General features: G+C 40.1%; 1 protein-coding gene across 2 annotated transcripts in view; it reads left to right on the top strand.

Moving 5' to 3' along the window:
* Positions 1–16648, top strand: part of LOC307120336 (uncharacterized protein) — a 66381-nt gene that overhangs the window by 27084 nt on the left and 22649 nt on the right. For both annotated transcript variants that reach the window (XM_079807333.1, XM_079807332.1), the window contains exons 5-7: positions 2183–2485; positions 12254–12556; positions 14612–14917. In XM_079807333.1, coding sequence (XP_079663459.1) covers positions 2183–2485; positions 12254–12556; positions 14612–14917 — 912 coding nt within the window. The remainder of the gene's footprint in view (positions 1–2182; positions 2486–12253; positions 12557–14611; positions 14918–16648) is intronic.

Raw genomic sequence — 16648 nt, 5'->3', positions numbered from 1 at the left:
CGTCACTGGTTCTAGTGTATCTCACAGGCACGTTTGAGCTTCTGTGTTTAACTGAACATGATCCGCTCAGATTGATGTGCAATGATCAGAATAAAAGTCTAAATTAATTTGGTTGAAAGATGCACTCATCTGTTGATTTGTTAACTTTTTGATCAAATTTGCATGAGCTATGGACAGATTTGGTGTGTTGCTTCGAGATTGATCTATTTTGATCCATTTTGTTTCTTTATAGCCATCACCACTAATTAAAATGAATTAATACTTTTATTCAGCAAGGATGCATTAAATTGACCAAAAGTGACAGTAACAACATTTTTAATTGTCACGGTCTGGTTCAGGAGAAGGAATGGAGTAGAGGTAAGGATCTAATTGCAGCATTTATTGAAACAAACCAGATGAAAGTAAACTAGACAATCCAAAATGGGAGAGAGAAACCAAAAATGATAAAGATACTGCCCGACCACAGCAGTCTGAAACAGAGGGCTATTGAAGCGCAGGATAATGATCAACTAAACTAGAAACAGGTGGAGGACTGATCAGAAACCATTGAAACAAAGGGTGCATCTCAATCAGATCCCTAGTTCAGTAGTCGGGACACTGATCAGGGAGTCGGCCATTTTAAAGGCCATCTCAGGCCCCGTCCACACTAAGCCAGAGCTTTCCCTATCCAATCTTTTTTTTTTTTTTCTCGTTTCAAGACATATCTGCGCACACACGAGAGCAATAGAAACGACTCAAAACGATGTAGTAGACATGCCAGACCAGTATGTGGCGCTGTAATTCTGCCACAGAAATGCACTAAAAACAGAGAACAGTTGTGGCTAGAAGAGGTACAGCAATGGTCAGAAGTGAGGCAAAATCTCACAATAAAATAACAATAAATAAATTTGCTACCTACCAGATTGTGTTTTATTAACACATACACCTACCCCAACCCTAAACCTACTCTTACAATAATGAAATACAGTAATTATATTACGCAATATTGATGTGCACATGCCCAGTGCCCGTAGTTTTATCCCCTTCTAGTCTTTCCCACGCGGGACTTGGTGTGATGACATCACCATTTCACAAAATACACAGATTGGCTGTACACACGAAAACGCAAGGGTGTCATTTTTAGATTTATCCACTCTGGGACCCGGTTTTAAAAAATATTGGTTTCATGCTCCCAAAATGGCGGATCCGTGTGGACGAAACACTGATACGGTACAAATTTTTTACGTACAGCTAAACGCATCTCTGTGTGGACGGGGCCTCAATCGCAGAATCCTTCTAGTGCACTGAAACGTTTGCTCCCTAAAAAATCCCACAATGCACCGCAAAACCCAGGGTGCATCGATGCTCACAATACTCTCTTAACGGAAGTTCTGAAGCACGAAACTTAAATCACGTGAGCCAACTCACTACACATAACAGGCTTGTTCGACTTCATGCAGCGATGCGCAGAGCGATCGGACTGACTTGAAGATGTGCATGCCGGATGGAAATTTTGTCCGACTTAAGGCAGCGCCGACGCCACGTGACGTGATGTGGCTGTGACTTGTGTCAAAAAAGTGCAGCGAGAGCGATTCGAGAGCAGTCGGCTAGTTCATCCTGTGCAGAGCGGCTGCACAAGCTCTGATGATGACACTGCTGTTCCACGATTGGCCGGATTCACCGCATGACGGCGATCACGTGTGTTTTGTGTTTATTCTAAAACCTTCAGTTCCACGAATGCACTGTTTTTTTCTTTACTGTCCTTTACTGTCAAAAATACTGTATTACAGTAATATTGTGACACATTATTGCAATTTTAAATAACTGTTTATAAACTACAGACCTAAATGTAAAATTTTATAAGGTTTGGTTCTTTTCTCGTCAACCATACTGTTGAAAGCCTTTATGGCTACCTGGACTAATGTTAAAAATGTATAATTTAACATTAACCAATATTAATAAATGCTGTGGAAAGAATTGTTTATTGTTAATTTACGCTAACTAAAATGAACACATGCAAACTTATTGTGAATTATTATTCATAATTCTGTTTTAAAAAAGCATCCATGTGATTAATTTATTATTAGTTGTGATGAGCACATGTGAAGAATCACACAGTATCTTCTCAGTTTTACTGACATGTTCATCTGCTCACTTATAATCTCCTCATTTCTCTGTTTGTATGTGCTGCTGTGACATGAAGTGGAGTCAGTGATAGAGGGAGATGATGTCACTCTGAAGACTGATGTTACTGAAATACAGAGAGATGATCAGATCGAGTGGAGAGTTGGAAATGGAGGATCTCTCATAGCTCAAATCAAAGGAGGGACCAGTGAGATATATGATGATGTTCTTGATGGGAGATTCAGAGGCAGACTGAAGCTGGACAAGACGACTGGATCTCTGACCATCACAAACATTGAAATAAAACATGCTGGAGTTTATGACCTAAAGATCAAATCCGGCAGTGGGGTTTCATACAAGAAAATCATTGTTAATGTCAGTGGTGAGTATCACAGTTCTTCCATGGTAATTATTATTATCAGTATCATATGTGCTGTTTGTTGTTGTTGTACTTTTTAAGAAATTTAAGATTAAAGTTTCAAAATCTCCTATTGCAGTGGTTCTTAATCCTGGTCCTCGGGACTTCCTGTTCTGCACAATTTGCATTTCTCCCTCATTTTACAGACCTGATTCAGATCATCAGCTCATTTGGTCAGAGCTCCAACAACTGAACTGGGTGTGTCAGATAAAGGAGACAGAAAATGTGCAGAGCAGCGAGTCTCCTGCAGGACCAGGATCAAGAACCACTGTCCTATTGACACTGTATTAGTTATCAATACTTTCAGTGATGTACAACTTGAAACAAAGCACTTTTGTGTACTGAAGGCTAGTATGAATTACTGAAGGGTTTTGTGAAAGTGACCCTCTGCTAAGGTCCGCTGTCCTGTTTTGCTGACTATGCTTGACTGCACCTGTCAAACTCGAAACAAGAAGCTATAACACTGAAGGAATTACCTCATGAATGATTGAATAGTTTTATAAAACCTATTATTAGGGTTTTACATCTAAAAATACGTATAAGTGTATGTGCATATGTAAAAGCGTATGTGACCACATAACATTTGTCGTAATGCTGTCCGCCCTGAATGCATCCCAGATTGCAGTGAAGCTCTGCCCTACACGTGATCATTATGGGACATCTAATGCTGCGTTGTGTGAAAGCACACCAAAATAAGTAATTCAAACTTCGCTGCATTGTAACTAGTAATGGGAATTTCAGCTCTTTTTAGTGAGCCAGATGATTTGGCACATCACAATCTTAATAACAGGTGGATAATGGGGCCTGTGTTCCTCATTCCAAATCTGGTGAAAAGCTGTTTTATCCTTGTTGTATTCCATTATAAAATTATTCCATTTGTATAGGGTAAACGTACCTATTAAGCTCATCAAGTCTACATTGAGACATTTTAGTGCACATGGTATTGGTTTCAGTAAAAGAAGTTATGTTAAAATATGAATCTCTCACACAATAATATTTTATTTTAAATGACAAAAGCATTTAAATTAAGACGTACATCATAGACATACATTTATGTCTGTGCTAAATAGGTACATGTTTGTACCCTTTAAGCACACCCCTGTTGCCATTAAGCTTTTTGGGGAAATTCTTGTTTATTTTAAACAACATTTTTAAATAATAATTTTATAAAGATTAACTTGAAGTGACAACCATGAGTTAATATTTAAAGTCTTTTTAGGAAGCATTTACATAGACGTTCAATGTGAATGAGTTTAAAGGGAGCACACTGAGCTTTATTGGAACAGCAAACATTTTTTTAATTAATAATTATTATTAAATTCAATTTAAAAGGACAATTTTGCTAAATAAATAATCTAGGTCATGAATTAAGTTCATACATTTTAATATGAACAGCTATTATTTAAAATATCTATGAAATACTGTTTTCTTATTGATATCATACTGAAGCTGTGATTTTACAGATTTTACAGTGACCATAGTTCAACTAGTATTTGTAGATTTCCATGGTTACCACTACAAGTAAATTTATATTAACCATGTGTTACAAACAAAAATATGATATAATAAGTTGCAATTAAGGCATATTGAATGTTAAAATTCCTTTCAAATATAATGTTAAATGGGTATCTTTACCCATTTTACTCTTAGTAATTTTAATAATTTAATAAATGTAATAATATAAAAGTTCAGTTTAGAAGTATCGTATCGGTATCAATATCAGTCATACTGGCCTTATAAGTATCAGTATCGTATCGAAAACAAAATAAGTGGTATCGCCCATCCCTACCAAACGTTGAGTTATGCATATAACTACTGTTCCCAGAAGGAGGGAAACTCGATACAACACTTGACTATGGGATATCGCGCTCTAGCACCATCTGCTGAAGACACCTTTATTCACGTCTGAAAGGCCAATGACGCATGACGACGTGGGCGGGGTCACGTGCCCACAGCATGTAAATGCAGTCGTATGCGTCATTCCCTTTGTTCTTCAGCTCTGTGTACCATGACCGACTGAATGGGAACTGCTGAAATCACGTGACTTTGGTGATCAAAACCGCTGAATCGACTGATTCATAACGCTTCAAAGCTTCTTGATGCAGTGTTTTGAAATCGGTCATCACTATAAAAGTCGTTATGTAGAGTTTTTTTGCGCACAAAAACTAACTCGTCACTTCATAAAGTTATTGTAGAACCACTGTAGTGAGATGGACTTTGTAATGACGTCTTTTAGTGCTTTTATGGGTCTTGAGAGTGTTCGCCTCCCTAAGTTACTGTTGCTAACTCGGACAAACAAACGGAGTTGCTATATCTTACAATGACAGCGGTCAGTGTGAAAACCTTATCCCAAGATGTTTTTGGACACAGAATGTAGCGTATACCCCGTCCGAATGATGGCCAAAATTTACTGATGGTTTATTAAGTTTATTATGTCCTTTTTCACTTCAAAAAAATCATTGTAAGAGCTGAACAAACAAAGCATAAGAAGTGTGCACTAACGTCTCATTCACAAACTATCTCTCTCTGTTACACAGCAAATTACACAAAAACACTCATACAACTAACAGTAAACAAACATATACACAGAGCTTATGACTTTTCGGGGGTGCAGTTAATAACTGGTAAACTTTGTATCTGCAAAACAACTCTGGTAAACTGTGTGCAAGCTCTCCCTTTCACTACCCGTAGACTATTATACCCATCAAAATAGAAGTCCTCCTTAGTGGGACAGATAATGTAGACCTTAAACATATCTAAAATGAAATTAATTTACATATAACCAGTTTAATATGGAGAGGCACTGAAATGTAGACCTTGTTTTTGACCTAACGCTACAGTGTTACCGTTACATGACGTGATGACAATTAGTTGTTTCGGTTTGTATGTTAGCAAGGACTTTAATCGTAACTCAACGAGAGTATGACAAACAGAAAATCCTCTCAGGGTTACAGGTAATCAGTGTTACAGTACCTCAGGCACGACATTTGAGTATTTTTGTAGCATAAACATCATCAAACCGATGAGAGCTTTGGATTTACTGTTTTCAGTATCGGTGACTCGTGCACAGACAAACGCTTCAATCGATTGCTGTTGCATATAGTTTATTCACAAAATGCACCCTAATGTGTCCCTGTTCTTGATATACAATCACTGATTAACATCTTTGGTTTTAATGAGAAAATAAATAAAATATACAATGGTGGATTAGAAGAACCACTGGCACACTTAAAGGGGTGGTAAAGCACACTCTTTCGAAGGCTTGATTGTGTTTGTGGGGTGCACTGTAACATGTGTTCATGCTTCGTTTTTAAAAAAAATTCAGTATTTTTCATATATTTGACCTTTATTCTACACTGCTCTGTCGCTCCTTGTAAAAACGGTCTGATGGTTTCCGGATTCTGTGAAGCCAGTCCCTCAAAAATACGCAATGGGCTCAGATTGGTTAGCTGGCCCAGTGTGCTGTGATTGGCTAACCGCCTAGTACACGTTTCTCGGAAGCGTCACGCCCCTTACCTTTACCGGTAGCCTCAGGCTACTAGCCTGAGCTTTGTGTACAATAGCATCAATAAAACCATACCAAGAGCCCGAATCAGACCCAGACAATTTTAGTGAAGATGATTGAGCAGAACCTGCTCAGTCCTCAAGAGTAAAGACTGCGGATCTATAGTGATCGCTACTGAATGGCACTTTTGTATTTTTAGTACGATTTGCCAAATATCTGTCACAAGAACGAACACTAAACATTGGCTTCACTATAGTATCCAAATCAAACACAGAACCATGTTTAGCATGCCTGTACATAAACAATACATAAAAGCTCTAATCAAAGAATCATTTACACTAATGCCAAGTTCGCTGTTGAGATTTTAAAGTTTGTAACGTTAGGTGTTTGTCGGATAACGTTAATATGAATGAGCATTTAACAAACGGGTTTGCAGAGCCAAACAGCGTTGTCATGTTTACTTTATTGCTACAACGTAGGCTACAATTAACAACACGAACTATTACAGGAAAACACATCGACGAAAAATAAATCACACTTACAGGTTGTAGCCCGTAAACAGCTACTGTTTATAAATCCATCTTGATTGAACTCGCGAAGATTGTGGAAGCTTTCCTCCACGAGATGTGCAGCGTGAGATGTGCAGCGTGAACCGCACGTGCCCGCCTGTCTCGTGCAGCTGAACCGCGGCTCGTGTATTGCAAATACAGACGAATGGTGTCCATTATGTCACATTTTCCGGTCTTCTCCTCCGACCCCTGTCTGTCTCGTGCTTTGATTTATGATGGGCAGCATATATCCGATGCAAATGCGATCGTGTTCCCCTCATGTCTCTTACACGCATGCATATAATGTTGTATGTTAAACGCACTGCAACACTGCCCCGTCCCTAGGAAGGCTGAAGAAAGTGGACCTGCACTCCAGATGAAAATAACAGCGCTTCGTTGGCATTGGCAACAGCATTTCGTCTGCATTGGCAACAGCACTCCAGCCTACTAACCACAACAATGCTTCCCTGCTGCGATACAAAATGGCCTCGCCCCCCCTTATTTCATATTCTCGGAGGAGGGGTTTATGTAAATATTGGGGCTGGTGATGTCAGCAACCCTGGAGGAATGTGTAGTAGTCCCTATCGGCCGTTTGCTGTAGTCCTTAGAAACTGATTTCTTTAAAAGCAAATATCTCCCTTTGCTTTAAACTTTGAACGTTGTAACTTTGCAGATGTTGTTTATGCTCAAACAGCAACATTACACACTAGCTAAAGTTAGAAAAGTGAAATTGTGGTTTACCACCCCTTTAACAAAAAATCTTCCACTACTAGACCGTCAATAGCTCACACACACAACGGATCTATGCATTTATTCACTAACAGAATTTCTGGACTACAGAATATTGTGTTATTGCAGATGTATGGATAAAATTATCATCCCATTTCCGGACACACACACACACACACACACGCACACACACACTCCTATCGCAGATCTATTTATTTATTTATTTATTTATTGACCTGAGGGATGTGTCACCGGGTGAAAACCTGGTAAATCCAAAAAGATTCCTCATTGGTTCTAAATCTGGCTCTGTTGAGTGTTGGCCATAACGAGCGCCAGCTGAAGCAAATCAGCTGTGCTTCATTGAAGCATGTGCTCAGGAAAAGGAGCATAAAAAGGCAGTGTTTGCGCAGTGTGGGAGGACGGGTAGGCAGCAGTGTGTGTTCTGACAGCGGCGGTGAAAGAGGAAGGCTGAAGGTTTAATGCCGGATCGGAGTTCTACTGTGAGATTCCCCGAGGCATGCTCATTTAGTGAGTTTTCTGAAGAAACCACGAACAGCAACGTAATGAAGTAAGTGAGAGAGGAAACCACTGCAGGATATTGAGTGACTCACCGAGGAAAAGTTAAGTGCACCCTTCATTTGATTACCCGTTGAGAAAACCACAGTTGAAGATTGACCATCACCAGAGTGCAACTAACCTTTGTTTGTGGGCAGTGTGTGTGATCTTGTTGACAGAACGAAGCGTAGTAACTGGAACAGCTGGGAGGATCGTTGCTGTGTTCACGCTGATCTTCTGAAAACGTTATTCCTTGAGTCATCCACCCTACAGAGAGAAGAGAAACGAGTCGATTAATCACTGTGGAGATGAAGTGAGTTTGCAGTGTCTGAAAGAGTGAAGTGCACACGTGTGAAGATTTATAAGAGTGATTTATGCACAAGTGTGGTGAGATCAAACGACTGCGTTTCTCTCTGAAACTTTGATGGATGAATATTGACTTATGACTGTGAAGATCCCTTCAAATTGATCTGTCTAAAGCTGTGTCCAGGTTCCCACTTGAGTGTATGGTGTGGAGGGAAAGAGCTCAACGCACCCCGAGTACCACACTCCACGAGCACTGTCTCTCACATCCACAAGCCGAGTCTGAGCACCGTCACTGTCTGTCCCTCAGAAGAGGTGAGGAAGCTGCTGTCATTTGATCGGCTGTTCTATGAACACGTCCACAAGCCGAGTCTGAGCACCGCCACTGTCTGTCCCTCAGAAGAGGTGAGGAAGCTGCTGTCATTTGATCGGCTGTTCTATGAACACATCCACAAGCCGAGTCTGAGCACCGTCACTGTCTGTCCCTCAGAAGAGGTGAGGAAGCCGCTGTCGTTCGATCGGCTGTTCTATGAACACGTCCACAAGCCGAGTCTGAGCACCGCCACTGTCTGTCCCTCAGAAGAGGTGAGGAAGCTGCTGTCATTCGATCGGCTGTCCTAAGAACACTTTCACGGGCCAAATACTTACCTGCTCTGTCCGTGGGGAAAGTTGAAGGCGAGAAGAAGCCTCTGTCCGTCCTACAAGCACCTTCTGACGGGTCAAAGAAATTACTGTCCCACCCACGAGTCAGTAGAGAAGAGGAATATCCCCCAGTTCCTCTTCCCAAATCGGGTTCCAGCCACGAACATTCTCAGCACTGTTTTTATTGTTTTAAATTAATAAACAAAACTTACCTTTGAAAGTCATTCTGTTGTCCGCCTCTTGGTATCCTCAGGTGTCTGCTCCTCCGGAGGGTGGTAATCGTCCCTCGGCCCTAACATCGGTTACAGATGGGTTCTGGCAGACCAATCACAGCGCTTGCAGTCGTAGAATTGATGCATTGCTACATTTTTGGAGAGGTGTGCGTCAGGGTACGTCGTAGGCTACGCGTGCAACACAGCCTACGGCGTACACTCGACGCAGAAGTATAAATTGGTCTTTACATTTTTGGAGAGGTGCACGTCAAGATATGTCGGCTACACGTGCAACATGCAGCCTACGACGTAGCTACGGTGTAGATCCGAAGTAAAAAATGTTCCATAGCACCTGTGCTATGTTGCTGAAACTACTGGAAACTGTGAATCGAACTGTAATTATTTCCCACATCCAGGTTCCAGGTTATAATATGCAAAAGTCTAAACATTAATCTGTTAAATTTGCAGTAAGAAGTTATACTTACATAGCCTGGATGCCAGCCGAACTTAGCCCTGCCCACACATTTTTTGCACGGGCAGTTCGGTCTGGACTTGATCCAAAGAGAAGTAATTATGCCCGAACAGAAGCTGTTCGGACCAATGAGATTGTCAGGGCAGGCTTTAGACGATGATGGACAGATGATAAACAGTAACGTAATCATCCACGTCATCAAAGGCGCTTTGGTTGAATTTGTTCTAATCCTAAACGGAGAACTCGTATATGCATTCACCTTTACTATTTCTCTCAGAAATGATGATCGTGTTGGTAAGTACTCTGTTTATCCTTAAATTATTATTTTACAACACAGGCAAAGATTGTTTACACTCATCTTTTTCTTCTAACGTTAGGCTACTTATTCCAGCATGCATGCAGACAGGGTTGCCAAGTTTTTACAACAAAACCCGCCCAAATGCCAAAACTAGCCAAAAACAAGCCCAAAGCTTCCCGGGGGGGTTCTCCGGGAAAAATGGCATTTGGGGGGTAAAATATGTGTTATTTTGGCTGGACTGCCTGCTAAATTTCGCATTCCTGGGTCTGTATATCACATAATTGGGATCGCTTCAACCCGCGAACTTGGCAACACAGTGCAGTTGAGTTCTGTTGACATTTGCGTCGCTCCGTTGCTCTGATTGGTTGTAGGTCTATCCAATTGAGGTCTTTCCTGGTTCGGTTTAAACACGCCCCACGGAGCAGTATCAGACTCATGTTCTGACTAGAATTGAGTATGACAACGTCAGGCTAATACTTATGCAAAATAAAGGCTTAAACATCTAAAAAATGCACATTTACATTTTCACCTCTTCTAGTGAAAGTTTTCAGACAGCTTTCAAAATGGCTACTAGACAGTGTGAACACATGAATACCCATATCTCCATGTGCAATTGTCTGATTAGCTTGAAATGACAGGAGGTATATAGTAACAAACACATCAATTGGTTAAGACATCAAGTAGGATGATCAATTATTTTCTTCTTTTTGTAATCTGAGCTCAAAGATAGTAGTGCTTAATGGGTACTTGAGCTTAAAGGGTAACTCAACCCCAGTTCAGAGCCTAACTCCACCCACTGGCAATATTTGAAAAATGCTGGAAAAGTGTAAACGAACCGAGGGCGGGGCTGAGCGGGGTGTGCACCTGAGACCCGCAGTGACGAATGGATTGACAGCAAAGATGGAGAATGACTGAAGTGACACCAGTAGCTTTGCAACAGAACGGTCATTTGAAGTAGAGGACTTTTCTCCCCCACCTTCACCTGAAGTGGAGGAGGAGGAATTGTCTATGGACACAGGGCCAGAGCCTTATCAGTTCGAGCTGCTGACTCAAACTGCGTTAACTCCCGATGCTGACGATGCTAGTGAAGCAGCAGCGCAAGAAAGAATGAACAGTCACATCCTTATACTGAATGCCACTAAAAATAGATCAGATACATGCAATGTATTCAAATTAACTGAATCAATAAGCAGCGCAGGACCGCGTGTCAAGGTTTGAAAGCGCGTCTCATGTATGAAAAGTATCTGTAGGCTTCACATGACGGGCGGCAAAAATATCGCAAGAAAAGCCTGACGTGTACTGACATCTGCATTATTTAACCGCATTTTCTTCATTACAATGTTTATAGCAAGTGTCGTGAGTTTCATTCATAATGTTTCAACTTCATGTAACATGACAGTTCATACTGGAGTGAAGCCGTTCTCATCATGTGATGTGATTGGGGAAAACATTTCTGCGGGCGTCGTGCCAGGGGCGTGGGTAGTGAGCCCCATCATACCGCACGATGACCTACAACGTCCAATAGGAAAATTAAACTGCAGTAGCCACCGTTCAACCTGAAGAGGGCAGCACTTAGACGGTTTTACACCATAATTATAGAATTAAAACACTTTATACCCAAATGTCAAAACATTTACTCAAATCAATGAACAGCACTAATAAAGCCCCAGTCTTGCAGATTAATTAATTAAAAAAAGTTGGTTTAGGGTTTAGTTACCCTTTAATAGGTACGTTTACTCTAATTATTAAAAAGGGATTAAAAATGCTTGGAATCACATTAATTGTGAAAAAAGTGAACTATAATTGAACCATACCGTGTGTTTAACGTATACTGTTCAGAAGCTGCTGAAAACAGTATCTCATGAATATATGTATGTGTAGTGTATACTACAGGCAGAACAGAGCACTGCTCAGTCACTCTGAAATGTGCAGCATTCCAGGCCATCCTTATGGCGGAGCAACCGAAATATCGGGAACAGACCAATGGGGTGCCCTGCATCCTCTAATTCACATTGGGCCCGGCCCCCATGCTTGAGAAGCAGTTCAAAATTCGCAATTTTTATCTAAATTTGTAAAAATGTTCTACTTTAGCTGCTCCATCAGTAGCGGATGTAGTGTTACGAGTGTGATGTTGGTCTTGAGATGAACCACTGACCGTCTCAAATGGCAGACCAAACACAAGATCAGTAGCAAATCAGTTCATCATAAAGTGACCATTTAAATGATAAAACCATGCAGAAAGAAGTCAGTTGACGTCACCTGTCGGTTCAGGGTCCTGCTACACATTACAGTGCTACTGTGAGACAGGAATATGAAGTTTTGTGTCTTTGCCCATTTCAAACTGATGAAACATCATCTGAATGATCTTTATGTAGTCATTTCAAACTCTGATGTTCTGCACACACTTGATCTAATGGCAACATTTCTTTGTGTTTCTCTGTCTGTATGTGCTGCTGTTGCTAATGAAGAGAGGGAGATATCAGTGGAGGAGGGAGAATCAGCCACTCTAGACACTGATACTGAAATACAGAGAGATGATCAGATACTGTGGATGTTTGAAGAGAAGCTCATAGCTCAGATCAAAGGAGGGACCGGACAGACGTTTGATGATGTTGCTGATGAGAGATTCAGAGGCAGACTGAAGCTGGATGAGAAGACTGGATCTCTGACCATCACAAACATGAGAACTGAAGATTCTGGTTTTTATAAACTATATATCAGCAGCAGCAGCAGAGGAACCATAAACAAGAGATTCTTTGTTACTGTCCGTGGTAAGTAGTTGTCTTTCAGTTTATTTTTAAAATATAGATGAGGTGAAAAGTGATGATCCACTTTGTTTTTTTATCCATTAATGAAAATAGTTCCAAACGAAGCTAAAGCACGAATAATATACTAAATAATGCATCTGCAGATATGGTATTTATGTTATGCACTGTGACGCTGCGGGAATGTATGAGAAGGAAATCGAGTCAGCCGACCTGCTATATGTAACTGATTCTGAACGAACTCGTCTTTGAGATTAACGTTTTCTAACGCATTTTTAGTCAATAAAATGTTAATACAATAGTACATATTTGACCATTAATTTTGTGACATTATAAGGGAAGCCGAGCTTCCCTTGCAGTCTTAAAAAAATCGCCACTGCTACAGCGCAAATATAACAAATAAAATGATTTAATTTGTTCAATACTTCAGTCATTTATTTTTGTTGAATCCTCTGTTGACTAGTTATGATTGAATGTAAAATTCTATGAAATATATAAGCCTAGATAAAAGTTTACAGGAAGTGTGTTTTATTCAGTCATATGTGTTCAGTCCCTCTTGTGCACGCCCTCCGTAACTAAAAAGTTAATCAAATTGAGTTCTAATGTTGTTTGTGGATTTTCTCTGGTCTCGTTCTCGACTCAGACTCAACGTACTCTGAACTCGGTCTTTCTTGACTCGAATGAGCTGGTCTCGACTACAACACTGCTACCAGTGATGCGCGGGTTGATCCAAAATGATCGGGTGTCTGCGGTCACCCGCGGTTACGAGTCATCCAAAAATATTTTTAATGATATTCGGGTTGCGGTCGGTCGGGTCGTCAATAAGTCCTTATTTACCTTTTGAATGTTGAGCGTTATTAACTTTTGAATTAATGCTGACGCGGGACAAAATGCCCGATTTCCCAACACGTTGAAATGAGCAATGCCATTGTACCATTTTAATAGGCTACTTTTAAACCCATATAGCTCCGAAAAGTCAGTTTTATGTATTTTCTGAGAGGGGTCGGGATTTCTGTTGGGAAAGTCAGGGGAGAGACGCACACTTCGATTAGACTGGATAAACACATGCAGCATCTTAATTGTTAAGAAAATGAAACGAAATAAATGAATAAATCAAGCCTGTATTACATAACACTAGACTACATCATACAGCATTCAGAAAAAGAACAGTTTGCGCTCCTAAGGGCTTTCACACTTTTCCAAAAGTGGGCCTTCTCTCAGTTGAGCTGCTGATGAATTCTTCAAGCAGGGTCGAAACATAAACATCGCGTTCATCAATAATATGCATCTAGACAGCTGAAATAAATAATGATGGGCCGCCTCAAGAACTACCTGCTCTCGCCGCTGCACCTCTGAGCGCACCACGTCAGGGCCTGAAACATTTTCTCAAAGGCCCAATGACGCTACGATGAGCATTTACTACTTTTAAAAAATGCGGGTCAGGAAGCGGGTCGGGTACAATATTTTCTTCTTTTTTTTTGCGGTCCGGGTTGCAAGCGGGTTAGTTGAAAACGTTGGTCAGGTGCGGGTTGTTTATACACTGACCCGCGCATCACTGACAGCTACATTGGGTATTTTTAAATCACGTTTGAGGGCACATTTACTTGCGCAGGCTTATGGTTGAGCTAGGAGTTGATGTTGTTTTACTGTTACTGTTGTCTTGTTTTTTAATTGTTTTTTTGATTTGGTGTTTAATGTTTTTGTATATTGTTATGAATGTTGTTGGAATATTGTTTTACTGTAAAGCACTTTGACCAACTCGAGTTGTCTTTAAATGTGCTAAACAAATAAACTAAAGAGCTGAAAGCATCATGTATTAGCAGATCAGTTCATCATACCTGCACGAAGTGACCATTTCAATTAGGGTGACCATATTTTGATTACCGAAAACCAGGACACTCAGCTCTGTCCTGGGAAAACAGGACTATTTCAAACTGATGAAACATCATCTGAATGATCTTTATGTAGTCATTTCAAACTCTGATGTTCTGCACACACTTGATCTAATGGCAACATTTCTTTGTGTTTCTCTGTCTGTATGTGCTGCTGTTGCTAATGAAGAGATGTACATATCAGTGGAGGAGGGAGAATCAGCCACTCTAAACCCTGATACTGAAATACAGAGAGATGATCTGATAATGTTGATGTTTGAAGAGAAGCTCATAGCTCAGATCATAGGAGGGACCGGACAGACGTTTGATGATGTTGCTGATGAGAGATTCAGAGGCAGACTGAAGCTGGATGAGAAGACTGGATCTCTGACCATCACAAACATGAGAAAAGAAGTATCTGGTTTTTATAAACTATATATCAGCAGCAGCAGCAGCAGAGGAACCATAAACAAGAGATTCTATGTTTATGTCCATGGTAAGTAGTTGTCTTTCAGTTTATTTTTAAAATATAGATGAGGTGAAAAGTGATGATCCACTTTGTGTTTTTGATCCATTAATGAAAATAGTTCCAAACGAAGCTAAAGCACGAATAATATACTAAATAATGCATCTGCAGATATGGTATTTATGTTAGAACCTGTTCTGAAATATTGAAGTTATTAGTGTTACATGTTTCATTTGCATGTCACCAGCAGTTTTTTATTTTATTTTTACCAATACTCTTGACTCACACACACACACACACACACACACACACACACACACACACACACACACACACTGGTGCTGCTATCATTATGAAGACTTTTGGCGTAATGGGTTTTCTATCCCCTAAACCAGGGTTCCTCAGATCCAGTCCTGGAGGTCCACTATCCTGCAGAGTTTAGTTCTGATCCTGATCAAACTCACCTGCAATATTCTAGTGTCTGTGCAGTGCAGTGGCCCACTAGGGCCGGATTTGAGGAACCCTGCCCTAAACATAGCCCTCACAGCATTTTTTTTATACATTTTTAATATTTTAATATTTAGTATGCTTATTTAGCCATTTGAACTATGGAGACAGCTGGTTTGTCCTCATAATGTAGGGGTAGAGACCTGAAACCTGAATATATAGGATATTCATCTATATCGCTTTATTTTCAGCTTTACAGCTTGTCAAATTGAGCTAAAATGTTTAATCTTATCATAAATTCAGTTTCTTAATTGAGAAAAAAAACACTACAAGATGCATTTTGGTCCGTATCTGTGTGGTGGCGTATCTGGTAAGCTCATGCACTTCTGTGGCAGCGACCCGGGTTTGATTCCAGTCCGTACTGGTTCCAACATTCAATGTTCATGAACATATACTATATATATAACTCTGTTCTCATAGTCTCACTGATGTTCACTGGATAATTAAGTTACTGGTATACTGTGGGGTGTCTATAAAATGTCAGCAAAAGGCAAATCCTTAAGCTGTGCCGTTATTTATAAAGATTACTTTATTGTAGCCTTGAAGCACACTATAATGATGCCATTAGCCATTAGCACACTTCAAGCTTACTTGGAATTTCATTGCAATGTTTTAAGACCACAAGTTTGTTATCAATATAATATTAATGTGTGTTAATATTCTATACTCGTACAGTGCAGTTGAATTGCAATTGTAATATATTTTAAGTTTATGCTGAGTGAATTCTGCATTTCAAAACTTAAATACAAGAGTTTATTTAAATTGTACATCAGTATACTTAGAATAGTTCCGCTTTAGCACAAACAAGTATATTTAATACAACTTTAGTTGAACTTTAGCACTGCTTTTGTACAAATAAATGCATTTAGTACAAAATTAGACTTCAAGTATACCAATTTATAGTGCGTCACCAATACATTTAGTTATACTAAAGTACATCCGAATAAATTGTGCTTAAGGATATTATTTTGTCACTAGGGTAGTGTTTGGCTCCATTAGGTGACCCGCACAAATACTTGATTGTCTAGGCCCTCTTGCCTGTAATGTGCGTAAGCAAGCAAAGAATTTGGGATTCATCTTTGATTCAGAGCTTAAATTGGATAAGCATGTAAATTCAGTGGTGAAGACTTTCATTTAAGGCGCATTGCAAAAATCAAACCCTTTTTGTCTTGTGTCTTAGCTCAGTGTTTCTCCAGCACTAGCTTCACTGCATCGGCTCCCAGTTCATTTCAGGGTGCAGTTTGAGGTTTTAAC

This window comes from Gobio gobio (assembly GCF_949357685.1).
Source record: "Gobio gobio genome assembly, chromosome: 24".
Lineage (NCBI taxonomy): Eukaryota > Metazoa > Chordata > Actinopteri > Cypriniformes > Gobionidae > Gobio > Gobio gobio.
Note: the sequence above shows the minus strand (reverse complement) of the source record. Positions and strands in the feature narration are given on the sequence as shown.